Source organism: Cyclopterus lumpus, chromosome 6 (genome assembly GCF_009769545.1).
Source record: "Cyclopterus lumpus isolate fCycLum1 chromosome 6, fCycLum1.pri, whole genome shotgun sequence".
NCBI classification, from domain to species: domain Eukaryota; kingdom Metazoa; phylum Chordata; class Actinopteri; order Perciformes; family Cyclopteridae; genus Cyclopterus; species Cyclopterus lumpus.
The window spans coordinates 14554886-14576140 of NC_046971.1; the positions used below are offsets into that span (position 1 = coordinate 14554886).

The 21255-nt window shown below is 40.7% G+C and overlaps 3 protein-coding genes across 3 annotated transcripts; 1 reads left to right on the forward strand and 2 right to left on the reverse strand.

Annotated features, from left to right (window-relative positions):
• The first annotated feature begins 428 nt into the window (after positions 1-428).
• On the forward strand, positions 429-7630 carry cpt1b (carnitine palmitoyltransferase 1B (muscle)). Its single transcript, XM_034535149.1, has 19 exons — positions 429-532; positions 1780-1937; positions 2139-2278; positions 2431-2602; positions 2818-2919; positions 3399-3536; positions 3627-3704; positions 3962-4069; positions 4203-4287; positions 4582-4777; positions 4869-5054; positions 5156-5261; positions 5351-5467; positions 5601-5765; positions 5869-6003; positions 6453-6605; positions 6738-6851; positions 6978-7070; positions 7192-7630. The coding sequence occupies exons 2-19, from the start codon at positions 1797-1799 to the stop codon at positions 7324-7326; spliced, it is 2364 nt and encodes a 787-aa protein (XP_034391040.1). The 5' UTR covers positions 429-532; positions 1780-1796; the 3' UTR covers positions 7327-7630.
• Positions 7631-8375: 745 nt separating this feature from the next.
• On the reverse strand, positions 8376-14983 carry sephs1 (selenophosphate synthetase 1). Its single transcript, XM_034535150.1, has 10 exons — positions 14876-14983; positions 12999-13121; positions 12775-12871; positions 12167-12270; positions 11927-12034; positions 11577-11731; positions 11384-11474; positions 11169-11268; positions 9419-9631; positions 8376-9200 (listed from the first exon to the last, which is right to left on the reverse strand). The coding sequence occupies exons 2-10, from the start codon at positions 13092-13094 to the stop codon at positions 8986-8988; spliced, it is 1179 nt and encodes a 392-aa protein (XP_034391041.1). The 5' UTR covers positions 13095-13121; positions 14876-14983; the 3' UTR covers positions 8376-8985.
• Positions 14984-16356: 1373 nt separating this feature from the next.
• On the reverse strand, positions 16357-20525 carry bend7 (BEN domain containing 7). The gene is made up of 10 exons (XM_034535609.1): positions 20256-20525; positions 19703-19771; positions 19264-19617; positions 18841-18960; positions 18408-18760; positions 17668-17775; positions 17367-17484; positions 17147-17260; positions 16957-16998; positions 16357-16415 (listed from the first exon to the last, which is right to left on the reverse strand). The coding sequence occupies exons 1-10, from the start codon at positions 20317-20319 to the stop codon at positions 16357-16359; spliced, it is 1401 nt and encodes a 466-aa protein (XP_034391500.1). The 5' UTR covers positions 20320-20525.
• Positions 20526-21255: the final 730 nt, after the last annotated feature.

Genomic DNA, 21255 nt, shown 5'->3' on the forward strand with positions numbered 1-21255 from the left:
TTAATCACACAATTAAGACAACACATTTCGTTTCTAGGCCCATTTTGTAACCTGTCATCGAGGCAAAGTCACAACACCTGAATCTGCTGATGATATTCTGAGATGTGTATGCTGTAATTCTGATCACAACACTTCATTTGTGTTATCCCTGTTAAATACTGCCGGGACTCTCAGTACTTGAAGAGGAAACGTCACATTGCTCTCTTTTACATCCTCACACAGCACTGCAGTTGCATAAGGCACATGAGGTGAGGTGATGTTTATGTTTGGTGTCTTGTTACAAAATGAAGCATGTCACGGGTAAGAGAGCAAGCCAGAGAGTGGTGTCGGGGAAGGAGGAAAGAGGGGGGGAGGGAATGTGGGAAAGCACAGGAGACGACAGCTCTGATCTGACCTGAGGAAAGCCACATCAAGGGCACTGGAGTCACACAGATCACACAAGCCCGAGTACAGAGGAATTTAATTGCCTGACACAAACCAAAGTCACAGCTTTCCCCTGCGTGAGTGGATTATACTGACTCTGTTCTGACAGGTAAAGTATCTCTCTCTTATTTATAATCTTATTCAGTTCTGCATGTAGCTGTTGTTGTATAGCTGCAGAATGTTTCTGCTCGATACTTTTAGTGTTAACGCCATGTTTTAATTACATAAGATAATGTGATAATGCTAGATTGTTGAAATCTTTGAGTGTATGTTGTGTTAGGCCATGTATGGACAAAATGATCAGGTTAAAACCATGATGTGGAAGTTCAATGACAAAGTAAAGTGCTGATCAATACATGTTCACTTTTTGTGCAGTTGTTCGGTAAAACACATGATGACCTTCAAAGTGTTGAACAGATTCTCAGTGTCTTATAAAGCCAAAGGGTTTATCATTCATCTGTTGGTTGTACTCTGTGTTTATATTTTAATGCCCATCTGTGGACTGGCACATGCTCAGCCGGTGTATTGCTATATCTGGCCATTGAACTTTGTCCCACTTGGTGACTGTTCAGTCATGTGACATGGAAAAAGAAATCCTAGATCCGTCACCCTGTCCATAACATGGAGTGGTGTATGAACTCCAAATATTTTTATTTAGGATTTTGATGACTGAACCCTTCCAACATTATAATATAGCTTCTTTCTTTTTTTATGCTAAAATCTGTGACGCCCATATCAATTGACCTTCCATTATGAGCAAACACTGTGGTGCAAATAATGTCCAACTAGGAGTTAGATCTTGTAAAATGTATCAGTTTTTTGTTAATCTTTATGTTACAAATTAGTAAGAAAAAGAGGATTAGTATGCCAAAGGATTCTAAAACTGATGCACTGCTCAATGGAAATGTTTATTATTAAGTTTTTACAATTAGTTTCACGGGATTAAGAGTGTGCTCTTAAATCTAAAAGAGATGGATTATGGTTGGTGAGATCCTAAGAGAACTAGCATCCAGAGCTGACACAAAAGCAAGATTGAATTACGACATAGATTACTACATCATCAGTATCATCAATACATCCCCGTATTGATGATACGGGGATGTATATTTACAGACACGCTCCCACCCGCAAACTCAGATCTGCCGACTCACCCCCCCTAACCTGTCCAAGCACCGGACCTGGAGGGACAGGGCCTTCTCCATTGCTCCCCCCTCCCTCCGGAACTCTCTCCCCCAGCAACTCGACATTCTCCTCTCTTTCAAAACTGCACTTCAAACTTTTAATTATTTTTCAATTATCATTTTAGCAGTCAATATTTGCAGTTGGAAACCTGTTGACTTAAAACTTGATTTCCAGGTTAGTACCTTTCAGAGATGGCTGAGGCGCATCAGGCAGTGGGCTTCCAGTTCACTGTGCGGCCAGATGGTGTGGACCTTAAACTGAGTCAAGAGGTCATCAAAAACATCTACCTGTCTGGAGTCACTGCATGGAAGAAGCGAGCCATTCAATTCAAGGTACAATAGTCAACATTAAAGATCGAGTGTTAAAAGAATGTGGAGACACCAGATAATATGATTACAAACACGCAAGTGTAGCGTTTCAGATCCATAACGGTATTAACAATAGTTGTGCATTTGTATTCATCATCTGAGCATAACATAGAAGCTAAAGCTGAATCTTGTGTTGATATTGAATCTTGTTGATTTCACTCACAGAATGGTGTATTAGCTGGAGTCTATCCTGCCAGTCCATCCAGTTGGTTGATAGTTGTGATTGCCATGATGAGTTCCTTGTATATCCGCATAGACCCGTCTCTAGGAATGATTGAAGCGATCAAGGAAAACCTACCACACAGGTCAGAGAAGATGTAATATGCCTTCCCTTGTTGTTCAGATTTGAAATATTCTCCTTCTCTTTATCTTTACATAGACAAGCTGCGCAGTAAGTTAGCTATTTATTTAGAGAATATTTGAAGTTATTCTGCAGTGTTGTGCCTTTTCTGTGCAGAGAGTATTTATCAGTGCAGACCCGAGCGGTGCTGAGTGCCATTCTGTTTGCCACTGGACTGTGGCTGTTCTTCATCTACCTCTTGAGATACACACTCAAAGCTCTGCTTTCCAACCACGGATGGATTTTTGAATCCCATGGAAAAATGAGCACATCAACCAGAGTGTGGCTGGTACGATTGTCTTTCTCTCTTTCACTCAGTCTTTCTAAAGCTTTAATCATATTGCGTGTGCCATTAAATGATCTGGCTTTCAGTACATCATTACTATTAAGTCTTTGCATCCCTTGCTCAGTGCAGAGGGTTTGGTGGATTCCTGATCTGTTATAAAGGTTCCTCTCGTATGCTATATGTTTGTGATGTTCTGGGTGTTGTTTGTTTGTTACCAGAGCCTCGTGAAGATGTTCTCTGGCCGCAGACCGCTGCTCTACAGTTTCCAGGCCTCCTTACCCAGGCTTCCTGTGCCCAGTGTGGATGATACAATTCAAAGGGTGTGAAACTACACAGTACTGACCTCCAATGACCACAACAAGTGAATGTGTCATCTTGAAATAAATGACATGGAGACAACATCAATTAATGCATGCTATTATGTGGTACCTGACATCTAAACAATCATTTGTCATAATGACATTTTCACAACTAACACCACATTTTTTAATTACCATTTCTGACTTTTACACCTGAACCTATCGAGCACATTAACTGAACCTACACTTTCCCAACTATTTGATATATGTAGCTTGTTGGAGCATACAGAGATAGTTTGACTGTACCGCCATCTTGCTCCCTCCCCTTCCCATCCTGCACCCTGTGAAAGCTACAGGACTAGATTAGTAGATACAAACATGTCATGTCTCCTTTGCTGCACATGTGCTGGATGTCTTTTATGTTTTCTTTTTGTGTAGCTCATGCTGCACTACATCACTTCTTCTTTGTCCTGACAACAAACACCGTGTTTTCTCCACAGTACCTTGAGTCAGTCCGTCCTCTGCTAAACAGTGATCAGTACAACCAGATGGAGATGTTGGCCAACGACTTTAAAGATTCAAAAGCAGCCCGGCTACAGAGATACTTAATCCTGAAATCCTGGTGGGGGACAAATTATGTGAGTCGTGCCTGCAAGAGATACAACAATCGGAACTCAAATTGAATTGAATCATAATGTTTTTCAATAATAATGTGTTTTCTTTTCTAGGTAAGTGACTGGTGGGAGGAGTACATCTACCTCAGGGGTAGGGGTCCTATCATGGTGAACAGTAACTTCTATATAATGGTAAGATACAGTAGACTATCTGTCACCAGGTCATACTTACGTATGCCACTGGGGTGTATTAGGAATGCTCTTTTCATATCATTTTAAATCAAAAATTCATATTAACTTCGCTAAATGCCATTATCCAAAATAATAATTGTGAATAATAATGAATCTTATTAAATCACATTTGTCTCTTTATGTGATTTATACTTGTTCTTTGCTTTCTGTCAACTTGTGTTGATGAGTCTACTTTGTCTTTGTGGTGAATGCACTAGGACCTCTTGTACATGACCCCAACACACCGACAGGCTGCTCGGGCAGGGAATGTGGTTCATGCCATGCTGCAGTACAGGCGCAAACTGGAACGTGGGGAACATGCACCGGTAACGCTTGCCATTACTTTACTACAACTCTGCCTTAATCTAAACAAATCACCCAATCAGGTTGTAACCTACACACTGTAAAACCATATACATACTTCATTATTCTCTGTAATTATTGCTTTTTTCTTCTCAGTTGAGGGCTTTGGGGACAGTTCCTATGTGTTCCACTCAGATGGAGAGGATATTTAACACCACCCGCATCCCTGGAATTGAAACAGGTAAATGACTGCTTCAGTTTAAAGGGTTAATCAAATGAAAGTGCAACTGGTTTGAAAGTTTCAGCCCCCAGTCCAATGTGCTACAGTGTTGATTGACCCTGTAACAACGGTACTGCTGGCGCACATGATTATGAATCTGAGATAAAAGGAGAATTGGTCAATCTGTGTGAATTAAAGTATTTTGCCGGTTCCTAATATTCTACATTTTATCTTTGAGATTAGCCAACTGTATCTTCCCTCTTATTGTGTCACGTGTCCACACATAATTCCATTGTTGTTGGTCCTTCCCTGCAGATATTGTGCAGCACCTGACGGACCGTAAGCACCTGGTCGTCTACCACAAGGGCAGATTCTTCCAAGTGTGGCTGTACACTGGAGGGCGCCACCTCTTACCCTGTGAACTTGAGACACAGTTTCAAAGGATCCTCAATGATACATCAGAACCCCAGCCAGGAGAACTCAAATTAGCTGCCCTGACTGCAGGAAACAGGTATATCAAATCACACATGCACAGGACACATGTGCACGAACACACACAAAACAAGATGGTAAATTGTCTTTCTTCGACATCCCCCTTCTAGAGTTCCATGGGCTCGGGCTCGGATTAAATATTTCGGCCAGGGAGGAAACAAAGTGTCCCTGGACACCATTGAGTCAGCTGCCTTCTTCCTGACGCTAGATGACGAGCGACAGGGTTATGACCCTGCAAACACCAAATCACTTGACAGTTACGCCAAGTCCCTGCTTCATGGAAAATGTTACAACAGGTAGGCACAGAAGTCAAGGGGAAGGTCCCTGCTATTGGCTGCTGTACTGGTTAGACTTTTAGTCGTCAAAATAATTCTAATAGTTATTTTCTCTTTCACAGGTGGTTTGACAAGTCTTTCACCTTGATCTCTTATCCAAATGGAAAAATGGGTGTTAATGCTGAACATTCTTGGGCTGATGCACCAATTGTCGGACATATGTGGGAGGTATGAACACCTGTGCACCTGATATTGTATTTTAAAACAATGATTGAAAATGTGCAGATATTTTCAGCCAGCATTTCTTGTCTATGTAGTATGTTCTTGCAACAGACTGCTTCCATCTTGGCTACACGGAGGAGGGCCATTGTAAAGGTGATGTGAACAAAGGTCTGCCTCATCCCTCTCGACTGCAGTGGAAGATTCCAAAGGAGGTGCAGTAGGGCCTTGAATCATGAATTACCATTGACCTATTTAATTTGCATTTAACGGTATTTGCTGTAGGCTAATAACTGTATTTTCATCACAAAACAAATCAAGATATCCTTCTGTTTTCCCCTCTCTTAGTGCCAAGAGGTCATTGAGACTTCATACTTGTCAGCCAAGCAGATCGCTGACGACGTGGACTTCCATGGCTTACTATTTCATGAGTTTGGGAAAGGCCTGATCAAGAAGTGCAGGAGCAGCCCTGATGCCTTTATTCAGTTGGCCCTGCAGCTGGCACAGTTCAGGGTAGGGCTGCCATCTTCATGACATCACTGACATTATCGCTCACTGTTGTCTTTGATTGTATCACCCACCAACACAATATTACTTCAATCCATCTGCTTTTTAGGACCAGGGTTTGTTCTGTCTGACTTACGAGTCATCAATGACTCGTATGTTCAGAGACGGTCGGACAGAGACGGTACGCTCCTGCACTTCTGAGGCTGTTGCATTTGTCAGAGCCATGGAGGATGCAGGTGCAACAGTAAGCAGAACTCACCCACACACAGAAACACTTATATGAGGAACACACAACATAAACATGGTCTGTAGCGGAATCACAGCCGGGTTGAAGGCATTAAAGCCCTTTACTGGTGTAGGTCAATACTTAAAACAATTAGCTAAATAACTAGATATTTGGACATATCTGGTCTCAAATGTCACAAATTCACAATCACTCCCGTGGTGTGAATGGACACACTTGCTGTAAGTATGACATCACATTTTGAGAGGACACGCTGTTACAGGTCACATTGTGCCACTGAGGACTTGGTCACCAGGACCTAGAGGCAATGTGTCTCCCTGTGTCAGTGCATTGGACTCTAAACTCTCTGAAGTTCTTGCAGGGTTGAATTAGGTCATTTTGATATGATGTTCATGCTGTATGTGCGGACCTGGATGCCACTTGTTTGTGCCGTTTGTTTTTGTGATCAGAACGCCCAGAGACTTGCCCTGTTTCGGAAAGCAGCAGATAAGCATCAAAACATGTATCGTCTGGCCATGACTGGTTCTGGTATCGACCGTCACCTCTTTTGTCTCTACATAGTGTCCAAATACCTTGGTATTGACTCGCCATTCCTCAAGAAGGTTAGGACTATTATCGTCTATCCTCTCTCTCTCTGTGATTTTATCGGTTTCTGATTCACACATTTACTCTTAACCTACCTATCACAACTGTTCTCCTCTCTTATCTCATCCATTCAATATATTTGCTTCTAGGTGCTTTCAGAGCCCTGGAAGTTGTCTACCAGTCAGACTCCACAGCAGCAGCTCAATTTAGTGGACATCAACAAGTTCCCTAAATATGTGGGTGCTGGGGGTGGATTTGGCCCAGTGAGTAAAATTGTTTAATAGGATGTGCCAAAGGCTATACACAAGTCATAATGTTTCCCCCTGAAGTTGTGATCTGGAGGCACAGTAAGTGCCGTCATTGTAATCGCGCCTCCTCTCTCCTACCAGGTGGCGGATGATGGTTATGGTGTGTCTTATATAATCGTTGGGGAAAACCTCATCACATTCCACATCTCCAGCAAGTTTTCCAGCCCGGACACAGTAAGAGCACAAAATGAGAGCAATGCATATTATCATTTATGGATAGCGTGTTATTCTATCTTTCAAAACTCAACACTCTTTATGTCTGTCTTTGTTATTGCCTTTATTTTGTGACCTGCAGGACTCATTCCGGTTTGGTCAGCACATTTGTAACGCCATGCTCGATATCCAGGCACTTTTTAAGACTGAAAATGAGAAGAAGACAGTGGAGCATGCAACGCATGTACATCTGGAAAATGGGAAAAAGCACATATAACAGACACTGTGCAGTGGTGTGCTGGATGTTCAGGTGACAGGTTGCATTTGTGATCCTTTTGGACACATTATAGGAGCTGGTCATTTCACTGTCAGATTAAATAAATTGTTGTTACTTCTCTAATATTGTTCTATTTTATATTATACCTTCCAGAACTGTGTTGTTTTGGTGCTGAGGGATAGATCTTTAAAACAGGAATTTTTGTTTATGCAATGGTTGTTTCTCCCTCCTTTTTGTTAGTTTATGCCATAGACTGTATATAGAGCTAACGTGATGTAATTAATCTAAATATAATCTTGATATATGGTCTACAGATTGTGCATATGAAACTTGTAAATATAAAACTCAGTACTATGTCTGAAACTATAAATCATTTGTTACATGCCAGTATTTATGAATTGCTATAAAATATTAAAGATGATCATGCATCTATTACATACATCAGTGGCTTTTGTGCAGTTCAAATGTAATCATACTATTAACTAGACATACATCCAGTTATTTTCCATTCTTAACACAAATGAAATAAACATTTGTAATACTTAAAAAGACATTTCTTGTAAGAGGTGGGGTGGAGGTCATACCTGGTTTCTGATATCCATATAAACATTTACACAGGCCTTAGATTAAGTCAGGCTTTCAGGATAAACAAATGATCTGGACTTTGATCAGCTGGAAGCTTCATAACAGTTTGTCAGACTGCTCGCAGCATTGAGAGCAGAACTAAATGCCCCAGATCTTGAACAAAGGCAACATCACCGATTAGAGTGCTTGTTGCAAAGAGCCCAGAATGCTTTTTAGTCGCACGATTGTGTGACTCTATAATGCAAAGTCTGATCTCCACATTACCTCAAATATGATAACCTATTGGGAATGCAGATAATAGAAGGTTCATCTCCTTATATTTGACTTTAAATCACAATTCATCGATGTCTGTACAACAATACACAATGAAGCAACATCAATCGTATTGAATGCAGTTTTATGATGCAAGTAGATAGTCACATTTGATTGAGTGCAGCTCCCGAAAAGCGGGCAAAAATAAACCATTTTCTATTGTAATATTTATTAGTTTAGGTAGGGAGAATACAAAAAGTCAAAGTAATAAAAAACAAACCATTCTTGTCACTTTTTCTTTCAAGGCATCAGTTACAGCAATGAACTAAAACTAGACTTTATAACTGTACAAAGTGAATGGACAAACAAAAACACCATCATGCGGTCCGCCTGCTTGATGAGAGCAATTTTAAAAGAGCCAAAGAGGCAACAGACTCCAGATTTCCTAAGATTCAAAATGAATCAACAGTATCACATAATTGTCTTCATCACCATCGCCCTCTTATCAGAAGTTGCCTGCTGATCACACACATGGAACATAACAAAATACGACAGACACAAAAGGCAAATGGATTTTAAGTATGCTCTAATTCTTACCAATTTTGTAATCATTGGGATACTGCAGGTTGAGTCCACTGGGTGATGGCATGCCCCTTGGGCCACTGTGTGGTGCTGTTTTTCATGTAGATACACGCCAACCCAGTCTTGTGTGTACATACTATTTTATGTATATATTTCAACACTCTAGGATGGTTTTGTAGTGTATGTGTCTAAAAGCACTCTGCAGAGTTTTGGGGTTCCGGTCTATGATGCAAAGGTGGATTAAGAAGTTGCACCAGGAGTTGGGTTGACATTCTGCGTGGCTGCTTGTGGTGCCACCTCTATGATCCGTGGTTTGTCAATGATGCGAGCAGTGCGGTTTCCTTTCTCTACAATTCCGATGATCCACGCTTGGTGGCCTTCACCGTATTTTGGGGACTTGATCTCGGCACAGAAGCGGGCAGCTTGCTCCCGAGGCAGACAAATAAGCAGGCCTCCTGCAAAAAAAAGAAGATTTTGTCAGTCACGGGGGTCTAAATTGATGTTTTTAATGTGCAGTGACGCTGGTAAGGGCTCAGTTCTCCTACTGGATCTAAGTACTGCCTTTGATACTGAAACTGATCACATTGTGGTCGTGTGGGACAGGGGCCAGATGGCATTAGGTGGTGCTGGCATGAGCTGTTCTATCTGGAGTGCTGATTTCCACTGTACAAACCTGAAGTTTCAGGGCAGGTGCCGTGCATGAGTCCAAACATGTTCCCACAAGCCTTGGACACGGCCGCCATCTTGGCAAGCACTGGGAGGTTGTGGATGACAAACGATACCTCGCTTCGTTGTTGCCGCGCCAGCGTCTGAGCGTGACCTAGGATGCCAAACCCTGTGATGTCGGTGGCTGCGTGAGCGTTGAAGGTGTGCATAAGACCAGCCGCTACATGGGAAAAGAAGAGAGAGAGAGAAAGACACACAGAGAGAGCACACATGTGGATGACTTTTGGTTGATATGGGATGTACACAGTCTTATGAGAAGATATTGACAATACAATTTGTGCTGATATTCACAATTGTTGTCACTCCATGCAGGACAAACACTGTATGCCGTCTGAAAGCACAAACAAATATTGTGTGTATGTTACCATGAATAGTATGCAACTTCTGTGTCACATGGAACATTATCTTTCGGTAGTATAAAGTGATCCCAGAAGTTTTTACTATATATTTATAATATTTACTATATTAGCAGAAGCTACTTAGCCACAGAGGGTGCAATACAACCACACTGCTGCAGAGGCTGCTGCTGTTTACAAATATAATATCCCCATTCAACATGTCTCTCTGCCCAAAAGTGTAGTTATGCCTAGCTTAAAAGGCCTCTACACACCTGGGGCGTGACAAATAAACACAAAAATGCGAAATACTTGCCCGCAATTGTATTTCTACTCTATTCCTAACCACTTTTCCTTGACCTCTTTGGGGTCAAGGAAAGATGTGAAGCAAATTCATGAGGAGTTAGGAAAAGACAATCGTGGTGCTTTCAGTAAACTTCAGTAAATTATGATGCAACGGCGGATGTCACTGACGTAGGTCTGCCATGGTGAACGACAGACTACAAAACGCACAACATGACCCAATTACTATTTCATGCAGGCTATGTGAAGAGCTTCTTTTGTGAGAGGCTGCTTCCCTCGAGGTGTGTGAAGGAGAGAAATCGGAGGTCCTTCCTTCCTGCTGCTGTCACACTTATAAGCAACACTGCTTCAGTACAAACTGACAAATCCCTCGTGGAATATCAATGAAACTATCAATATTTCCTTTGTGCAATAATGTAGATTCAACGGTTCAGTTATATGTTGCTTTTTAACAGTTGAATAGTCTATGATGGGACTAGCTAGTTTTGTTTTTACTGGTGCTTCTTGTTATTGAGAATGTGTTCATTTACAGTCTGCTATATTTATTGTTTCGTATTCTTGTTTTCTTAAATAGATATATACATTTAAAGTTAAACAAAAAATTGTTGCCACTGTTTATTCATAATTATCAACATGAATCTCATTAGTTTATGACTAAGCAAATAATTATTGAACTGTTTTCATGGACAGATGGTGCGTCACTATAAATGTAGCCAGGGCGGCATTTCCTTTGGTAAAGGAAGGTCCAATGTTTCCTATACTAAATGAGCTAATAAAGAAAGCATTGAAACACCATTGCTTAGCATTTAGAGAAATCCAACAGCTCTTATCATGGTGGCCACTTAGATACATCCAGGTCATTTCACCGCAGCCCTGGTCTGCACTACCGTTGTCACAGTTGACAGGAGTAATAAAGTTTGCCATTTTGATACGAAATTTGTATCCTCCAAGTTGATATAAATATAGGCGCCACTCCACCTGTTCTTCACAATTGGTTGATGCCTTTGATCGCTGTGCAAAAGCTCAGTGTATATATATAAATAAATAAAAAGGTTTTACCTGTCCTGTTGAGCCGTGCCATGTTCATCATGGCTTCATGGTAGGCCAGTTCTACATCCTCCTGGGTTACCACCAACTTGATCTTGTTCCACTTTTCAGGCTGAGAGATAATTGAAAAAATATATATACAGTCAATGGCGTTGGTGTGTATCTTAAAAAAGAAGAAGTGTGGAGACAGAATGATTCGAGTCAAACGAGAGGGCAGGTGGACTTACAATATCTAGCCACTGATGTACTGCAACAGCCACTTGTGTTCCAAGAGGCTTGGTCAACACCAACACGTCTCCTGGCACTGCATTGTCTGGCCTGAGAAACGTCAAGCATCATCATTGTTTTTTATGCATAACAACAAAATGATAAAAAGTTATACACGAGTAGGGAAATATGCAGTATGGAACTCATTCCTACATGATGAATTCGTTTGGTTGGCAGACAGTTGTAGCAACTCCTCCCATCACCACCCAGGGGTTGAGCACCGTCTGTCCTCCTGTTACAGATGTGCCTGCCTCCTCTGATGCATCCTTGAATCCCTGGATGACCAGTGGCATGACTTTGTCTCTCTCCTGTAAAGACCAAGAACATTCAGAACCAGAAAGGGAGCACAAGGGAAAAATAATAATAATATAATATCTTTGAGTTAAGTAGCTCTATTATGAGTGGCATTTGGTTTGTTCAATTATTAACACAATTGGTTCTTCGCAGTTATTTTGCCAGAAACCAAATCAAAACGTGGACACATCTGCTGACAAGCCTCATACCTTCTCTGACATTTTGTTGCTGACTCCCAGAAGCATCAACATGTTGTCGCACTCTGTCACACCCATAGCATACAGGTCACTTAGAACATTGGCACAAGCTATTCTTCCCTAGAAAATAGAAATACTGACAATCAAGCACATCAAGGGTAACAGTGGCATCCTTCCACCTGTCACAAGTATGTATAATTAATAGTACTACAATAGAGCCCAAATAATGGCCATAAAAGAGCAGATCCATACCATCATGTAGGGATCATCCACAATGGGGTAGATGTAATCTGTTGTCTGGACCAGAGAAAGGCCTCCATGTCTGAGGGGGATCACACAGGTGTCCATTCCTATGCCTTCAAAAACAAAAGAGCTCTGGATGTGATATGTTGAGGAGGTTTTTATTCTGGTACTGTACACACAAAGTCTTAATTTAAGAGAAGAATTAGACTGCTGGACTGTAATGGACGAGGTTATTGTCAAACGCTGTGTCTACGCTGGTAGTCTTTTCAGAACTGACCCTTTTATAGTATTTCAATGTTTTGAACCATAACGTATTTTTTGCTCCTCCCTAAATCGCAGTATACAATGTCTGGTCATTCATGGTTTGCGTATAATACAGCAGGACTGGTGCTTTAACACATGCCGTCAGAGTTTTATATGAAGCAACTTTATTCTTTAATGCCACCACAAAACTGGTTTCCACTACAGAGGAGAATTCACCTTTAACAATATATGTATTTAGCATTGTATAAGTTGTATGAGAACAGCTAATAGTGTTTGTTTAAGCTATATTACTGTTAAGCTCTTTGTAACTTGACTTATTTGTTATTACAGTTCTAAACGAGGACCATAATTACCTAATCGAGGCATAACTGCCCCCAGGAACTGTTCATCCTCTTGATAGTGGTTCTCCTGTAGGGTTTCTAGCAGCTTCTGTAACACATCTTGGGGCACCTGTGAAAAAACACCATAATCATTATTCCGCATTTTTTTAAATCACATTTCTTATACTTCTTATTTTGTATAGATATATACATAGACAATGATGCGTCCAAGGCAGATATTCATATGGTGAGCTAACCTTGCATCCGGTGCCCTTGAGCTCAGCAAAGCGTGTGAGCCTGAAGTTCTTGTCCAGCTCATAGCTTTCAGGATTAAAGGACTCCCTGACAGACATGTCTGAAGAAAGTCTGGGTCTTCACCACTAGAACCACATCAGGACAGAACAACAAAAGACTGATTAGAAACGCTGTTTGAGTAGGTTATGAATAAGAGAAAATCTTGTTATTTGCGTGGACTTCAAACCTCAATTAATGTACCACTCTGCAATTGTATAGCATCCACAAATGTGCTCATCTTCACATCAATTGGAGTGAATCATGACAAGGTACAAATGAGCTTCTGTACAAACTGAAGCAACATTACTGAACAGAATCCTGCCTTTCTGTATCTCAGAATATTTTAAGACTGTGTCAGAAAGCTATTTATTTAACCCTGCAGTCATCTTTAGTGCTGCTAACAATGACCAACAAGTATCTTATTAATGAATTTGCCAATTAGATTATGTTTGATGACTCTTATAATTGTTTTTGTTTTATCTGTTTTATCATTCAGTTTACAGTTATATTCAAAGAAAAGCAGCAACAATGTTGATGCTGGATTTCATTAAAACAATGTATTAACTAACAAAATAGTAGTGTATCAATATTTTTAATAACACAATTTGAGGACACTTTATATTAGAAACACTTTGCCAAAGCAACCCAACATCTGAATTATAAACACAACCAAACCTAAATCAGCACGTCTCTGACTAGTCTCAATATTAAATGAAGAATTCACGTTGCAATGTTGGAGGTCTATTGCATTGTACTGAATGTGAATATCGAGATATATTCCTGGGTCGGGTTTTGATTACATTGATTTTGAATGAATTAAGAAAATACAATTCAATTGCACATGCATTAAAATTTTAGGCACAATATTTATTCAAATTAGTAAGTTTAGTATGAAAACAAATAAAAGGGGTTACTAGAGCTGTACTAATTAACTTTCTCAAAATGCAATGCATCCAAGACTCTGCGACCCCCAATTCACACCACTGGGAACATAAAATAATGAACAATGAGCTTGTGCTTGCTGATCGACTCTCATATTTTTGGTTTAATCAAATGTAACATATGAATGACCCGCGATAACAGGACAACGGGAAAGACTTCCCACTTGACAGAGAAGCCAGACCAGTAATTGGTCGCTTGTGGCCCCGGTTTGTTATTCAAACTGCTGCTGAGTTGCTGAAGGGGCCTCGGGTCGCGCAGTGGGGATGTTCAAGAGACAACACGCTGCTAAGTTCATTCAACCCTGAGGCACTGGCGAACAATATCGGAGCCGACCAGAAGTGAACTATTCGGTGTAATGTACACCACATTATAAACTACTGCGGTCAGCTGTAGGATGTATGGGCTAAAAGTGACAGTCACATCTTTCACTTTTGTTTTGCTGAAAAATGCCGTTTCCGTTTCTATGCTAGCTCACGCTGATCAATGCATGAGGTGATGAGCATAAGCAGCTCTGTGCCACAAACAACCCCGAGTGTGCGAGCTGTACAGCAATTACAAAAACACACACACTGTACAGACTATGACACACATGCGACCCATAGTTGTGAAACATTGTGCCAGTTCGTTCCCCATGCAAGTTAAAAAGTTGCCGTAGAGCGCCGAATAAAAATGTCGGCGGCGGAAAAAATTAACCCTTTGCTGTCCCTCACCATGCGATGTGTGCAACATCACAGTTGGTATCAATAAAACAGCACCGAACATGCTACTTGTGCAACGTTTGTACTGGCATTGTGCAATATAAGTGTTTACAATTGCCCTAAATGCAATTTTAAGACCAAAGCGGAGTTATATTCTTGCAACATTTCCCCTTTAATTGCTCTGTCCAGTTTATCCTTACCAGCTTCACGTTAGCGGTGGATCCCGACAGAAGAGCGGGGACGGCACCAGAATGCATTGGGGCTAGAATCGGGCGTCCTCCGAGAAAGCCTGACGAAAAGTGAGACATATCGTTCTTCTAACTCAAAACTAGACGACGAAAAAATTTAACTGTCACGTAAAATTGAATACATTTGAATGAATCAACCTATCCAATCGTGCATTGTCTTCATCACACAACAAATGGTTTGCAATAAAAAGAGGAAACTCACAAGATCTCAAAGGGTCCTCTGCCCGTACATTGGCGGCTTTAACATCCCCTTTAATGGCCTGTGAAGTCTGGCAACAAAATCTCCACAATGGAGTGTACCTTTAATTTACTGTTTTCCCTCCAATTGCACATACAACAACATAGCATTGCCTGGTTTGAAGTACAGGAACTTAAAAAGGCTGAAGCTTATAAACTTATATTTGTGATCCACAATCCTCGAATTGTGTTAATGATGTAACAAATATTTTTGTTACAACACATTTTTGTATTTATTTGTGACATTAAAACAAAGCTATAGTAATGTTTATTTGATTCTCAAGAAAGAAATTCAGCCATACAAACTGTTTTTCTAATTTCTACTGATGTAAATTTTACCGTCAAGCATACAAAAAAATGACTCAAAGACAAAATGGCCATGAAACCATATTTAATGGTGGAAACAACTATTCATGTCATATGCACAGTGAGCAAAACATTATGAAAAATGTAATTCCATCACAGTATTAATAACAATTACACAATAGATATTTATAGCCTAGAGATTCTAATAATGACAAAAAATGAAAAAACTATTCATAGAATACTTCATATGCTTTATTTTCAAACAATGAGCCTATCAACCTATTTTAAAATACATCAGAAATCTACTTTTGGTTGTAATATTTATAATTAAGCTTGACCCTGCACTACATATTACACCCATTGAAGTACTGGTTACTTAAAACACACAATCCTTTTAAAGGGTAATGTGTGGTAAACATATTAATGATATACTATTATCCTACTTTGTCTTGTTTTAATGACATTTGAGAACTGGCATGTTACAGCTGGAGCCTATAATGTAAACACTAAGTCACAAACATGAACATTATCTGACATTTGTTTTACCACTGTATAGTTCAGTGTCTTTTGGCATGAAAACCAAGATCCCAGTATCTGTCCAGTGAAAAGGACCACAACAGCTGGAGCTGGAGCAGGTGTATGAGAGAGAGAGAGAGAGAGAGAGAGAGAGAGAGAGAGAGAGAGAGAGAGAAAGAGAGAGAGAGAGAGAAAAAAAATCATTAAGCAGGCTTCTTCTTTATTGGGTGCTTTTGTTTTTTTCCCCTTTACATCCTTGGGAGAGAGCAGATTACAGCTGCAAATAAAAAATCTAAAGTGGCAAAATACATCACGTTAGAGAAGTAATGAAGACAAATAACAAATGTGCAAGGCCAGTGTGGCCCGCCATTGAATCAACCCGTCATGTTAACGACCGTCCCCTTCACGCTTGCAGGCTTGCTATAGTCGCAGCCTATAAAAGAAGGAAGAAAATAATGTTAAGATATAAAATATCACTACCCTAAAAGACAACTGTGTTCACACATTTGGTTGATTCTTTTACAGGTCCCATAGCCTTCTTTGAATAAAAAAAGACAGCAGAAAGATCAATGCTGTTGTGGCAGCGAGGGAAATAGAGAGGTGAAAAAGGGGATAAGGTGCATGGTGTGAAGATAATTAGCTGACATTTTGGGAAGCTGTGTGAGAATGTCAAATGTCACAGCAACAGCGGGACAAAGACATATGAGCCAATGAGCGAGCCAGCAACACCAGTGTATGTGTGTGCTGTGACAGTGAAGTTGTGAGAGCTAAAGACACGGTGGGCTCAGAGGAGGGCTGATGGAAAGATTTTGTGAGATGGAGTACAGATTTAAGGCCCGCAGGTGAAGACACAAGACGGATACAAGTAGACAGTGTGTGTGTGTGTGTGCGTGCATGCGTGCGTGCGTGCGTGCGTGCGTCCGTGCGTGTGTGCGTGTGTGTGTGTCAGTTGCCATTTTAATATGGTCTCATACTTGTGGAAGGTCCATTTAAGACTTCTTCTGCTTCTGCAGCATCTGAGGAGTCAAACGAAGAAAAAGGTTTACCTGACATGTTCAAAGAAGGCCTCCTCTTTCACAACTTCGTAATTGACTTATGCAAATTCACTGGTATTTCAATAAAAGAAAGAAAATAGGGTGGCAATTTAGGACTCTGTAGCAGTACCTCTTTTCAGCCTCCTCCTGGCAAGTTTGATCTGATCTTGAAGGATCTGAACCCAGTCTCGTGGCCCGGGCAACTTCTCTATTCTATGTTCAGTGCAGTATTTCTCTGTAAACACTGGACACAGTTCATACAACTACATTAATGTTTCATTTATCATTTCTTTAATGTGCCATTGTTGTACTCTGGTACAAAGAGACAGATTAAGTCTTCTGTATCTTACCTTTAATGGCGCCCACAATGTTTTGGTCCAAGCCCTTACGGTTATCATTGAGCCCTCTCTTCCTTTTACCGTTTGGCAAGGAGTTAGCCAGCGTAGTATCGTCAAAGAAGGCACACACCTAGACACATCATAGCTCCACATTACAAACATGTTGAGCCTATTGGGAGCTATATTAGTGAGTAATTGTTGGATGTATGTTGTGGTTTTTAAAATGTAAGTAATCAGAGATGCCACATGACTGCAAAGTTAACCACAATCAAAGGGCCAATGAGTCAGCTCTTAAAAATATATTGATGCGCACCAGTTTCCTGAACAGCAGGCTGCCAGAGCGTGTATAGTTCACCAGAATGGAGTCTAGCTGAGCTTTTGAGATATACACATTATGATCCTCTGCAAGACGCACCTCAGACTGAAAAATAAACAAATAACACATGAATTCCAAAGTATTTTGGAAAAATGGTAAATTAAAACACAAGATAAATTCAGTTTTTGGAAGGAAAAAGAGAGTACACACAAACTGCTCTACAGAAGTCATTGTCATGAGTATTAGCTTAATGTTGAATGTACAATAAAGCATGAGGATGATCGTGCACAACTTAATATCTCATACCTTCCCAAAATTATGATTCGAGATCCAAAGCGGTAAGGGGACACAAAGGTTCTCCTTAGCAACAAAGCATGTCACTTGGCGACGATTTTTAACACATGGACAAGAATTTCTTAAATGGAGTCAAACATATTAAAAAGAAAACTTTTATAATATATAAACAAACAATTGCCGTAGTTCTGTATCTATATAAAAGAAAGCTGGAAGAAAATGAAGCCATTATGTAGTTGGATGAATTCAACTGCCAATTAATTCTATCATATGATTTTTCAGATATGCATTAGGTTGAGTTAAGAAATAAAATAGAGTAAATACACACATTAGAAAACTTTTGGGAATACATTCTTCAGAAAGGTTACATTCAAGTTTGTGATTCTGTTTATGTGGGAGTGCAGTAAGCTTACATTGTACATTTGAAATAACATGCAGATTACCTCTATTGACTGATGTTCCTTTAGTTGGTTGAGGAGAGGATTGTGTCTGTTGTTAATAGTTACTGGATTTTTCTGAGGTGGCAGCAAAGAAACCTCAGACGAGACAGAATGACTGTTGGGTGTAGATGAGCCTTGCTCTTTCTCACATTCCTCCCTCTTTCCAGATACTGCAGGTGCAACTATAAGTGGTAATGCCGCCAGAGGGCCAAGAGCAGCTCTTCTAGTACTAGACACATTCACTGGTGCCACTTTAGAGGTTGGCCTCCTCTTGTGGGACCTACGGTGAGGTGTGGGGCCTGGACCAAGACAGGCTTGGCATGATGATGATGCTTCTCCCTGTCTTTCCAAGGATGCTAGAAAAAGACAGTAATACGTTACAATTTCTCTTTCTCACTTTGTCACAGTATATGAGTGTTCGTGCTCATCCATTTACCTTTTTGAGTGTGCATCAGCCTCCTCATGGCACGCAGTTCCTGTAAAATAGCCTGTAAGGTGCCCTTACAGTTACACATACAGCAGGGGGCTTCTGTCACAGCAGGAGGGTCTACATCTGCTGGGAGACCGTAGGGCGTTGGTAAGTGATTGTCTGCTTAAACATGCATACTCATACGGCTGCAAAGTGCTTTCTTTTGATGTCACTGACAACTAAATGTGTATTACAGAACAGTGTTTGACTTGCTTATGTCTTGTCTGCCTTACACACAATTACCTGTATATATACCTCTACAACAAAACGTGTGTCTGGTGTGCAGCAGAGGACACTGTCTCCTCTCTATTTTATCAGCATCATTTTTCATGATTTTTCAAAGTTGTGTCTATTAGTTTTCTACTCTTCAAACATGCTTTGGTATCCTACCATCATCTTCATTCACTTTGATCGGATCCTTGGTATTGTTGAGGCTTCTCAGGGCTTTGGAGCGGGTGCTGTACTGGCCACAACTTGGACCGTTGGGGATGGAGGTGGAAATGGATGACGGTGAAGGCCCTGGGTCCCCTGCAGAGTTCCAGCTGTTGCTCTGGTGGTCCACTGATACAAGAGATGAAGTTGCAGGCTGATGTGCCCAGGTCAAATGCCTGTCCTGAGGATCCTTTGTAAAGCTGTCCTGCTCTGTTACGACACGATGATGTACCCTGCCGGTCTTATCACTCAGAAGCCTCATCATTCCTGTGATTTGCCTCTTGATCTCCACGCCCTCGTCCCCCAGCCAAACTACGTTGAGAAGGAAGGATGTCGGTATAATAAGTGAGATCTGCCTCAATATATCATAGAAGTTATGCCTTACTATGGTACATACCATCAGGAACAGCAGCATCTTTATGCACATCGGTGAGGTTGGAATTCATCATATATGAAGGGACACAATCTGCAAGACAAACAGCAAAATGTTGTTGCAATGATGAAGCTTGTGCAGAATGATAGGGATGACTGTGATGTCAACCAAAGCCCTCCCCGTCCCCCTCCCATCCCATGCAGAAACCACCACCTGTAGGTGGTATGAAGAAGTGTATCCAATAGAGGTGCCCTATAGAGCATATAGCTTCAGCAGAAAGTGAACAATTCAAGCTGCATGTTGGATGTTAAGAATGTGCAACATGTTTTTATAATTTAGACTATTCGTTTAGCATAATCAATTTATTCTTGAATCTATGTTGAGTCTGATGTCCAGGAAGCTGTTCACGTGTAAGACTTTAAATGATTAAAGGTTGTCCGTTGGTTATAACCGAGGCACAGACTATGCACATTGTCGTGGCCATCGCTTTTGTTTACAGAGTCGTCTCCGCTGGCTCACGGCGCCAGACAAACACCCAGACACAGAAAGCGCGTCTTGCATTCATTCAGCAGCCTACCTTCATCCGTGACCAGCTTAAAGCTCTGTGACTTCCTTCTTCTCTTCCTTTCCCCAAACTCCATCTTCAGGGGGGATATAACGTTAGTCTACAGTCAGTCGCGCAGTCGAAAATCGCTCTTCAGAAAAGACGAAATCAGTGACTATGATTCACTGTCGGTCTGCCTTATTAATCAGTTACATTTCTCCCAGCTGCGCTACAGATCCTGTCTTCGAAACATTTTCACCGCGTTTAGTTTAGACCTGATAAATACTATAGTTATATAGATATATTCTCGTTCCCAAAAAGGATGATGGTTCTTCCCTTTCGCCATGCAAATACATTAATGACTTTAATATTTAAAAAATCGTCACATATCCCTTTGCGCCACCTGATGGTATGTTCTCATCTAAAAGGTCGAGTCACACATTTGCCACTGTGGTGTCCAAACAATGGACTGGCTCGAGAACAAAAGCAATAGGCTAATGAGATCAGACTGTAAACATAAACTTTGTTTCTGGATTCTTAAATTATTAAGAAATGTATTGTTGTTAGTGCGACTCATTTTCTATATAACACATAATAATTAAATGACCATCTCGAATGTGTGTCTAACTATTTTGTGATTTGTTTTGATCAGTTAATTTTACATTTATTAAAGAAAATATTATATGTTATAGACAGGACTCCGATTGCATACACACACTTCTTTAAGCATAGTGATGGTATCTCATATCTGAAGCGTATGATGTCCATCAGTGGATGGATGTTCCCTCCTGTCTTGACCTTGCTTCAGGCAACGGTATACATTCACTGACAGGCAGTGTTGAGTCACTTATGACAAGTGCATGTCTGTTAACATGTTGTTACTTTTGACATCATTTCAATCAATCAATTCTCAATTCTCAACCTAAAACAATTTCAAAATGGTCTAATCTTTTTCAGTCCCCGTTCTTTGTAGAAGAGATGGTGTATGATACAATTGTAGGGTACAGTTTATAGAAGTGGAGCATCGACAGTC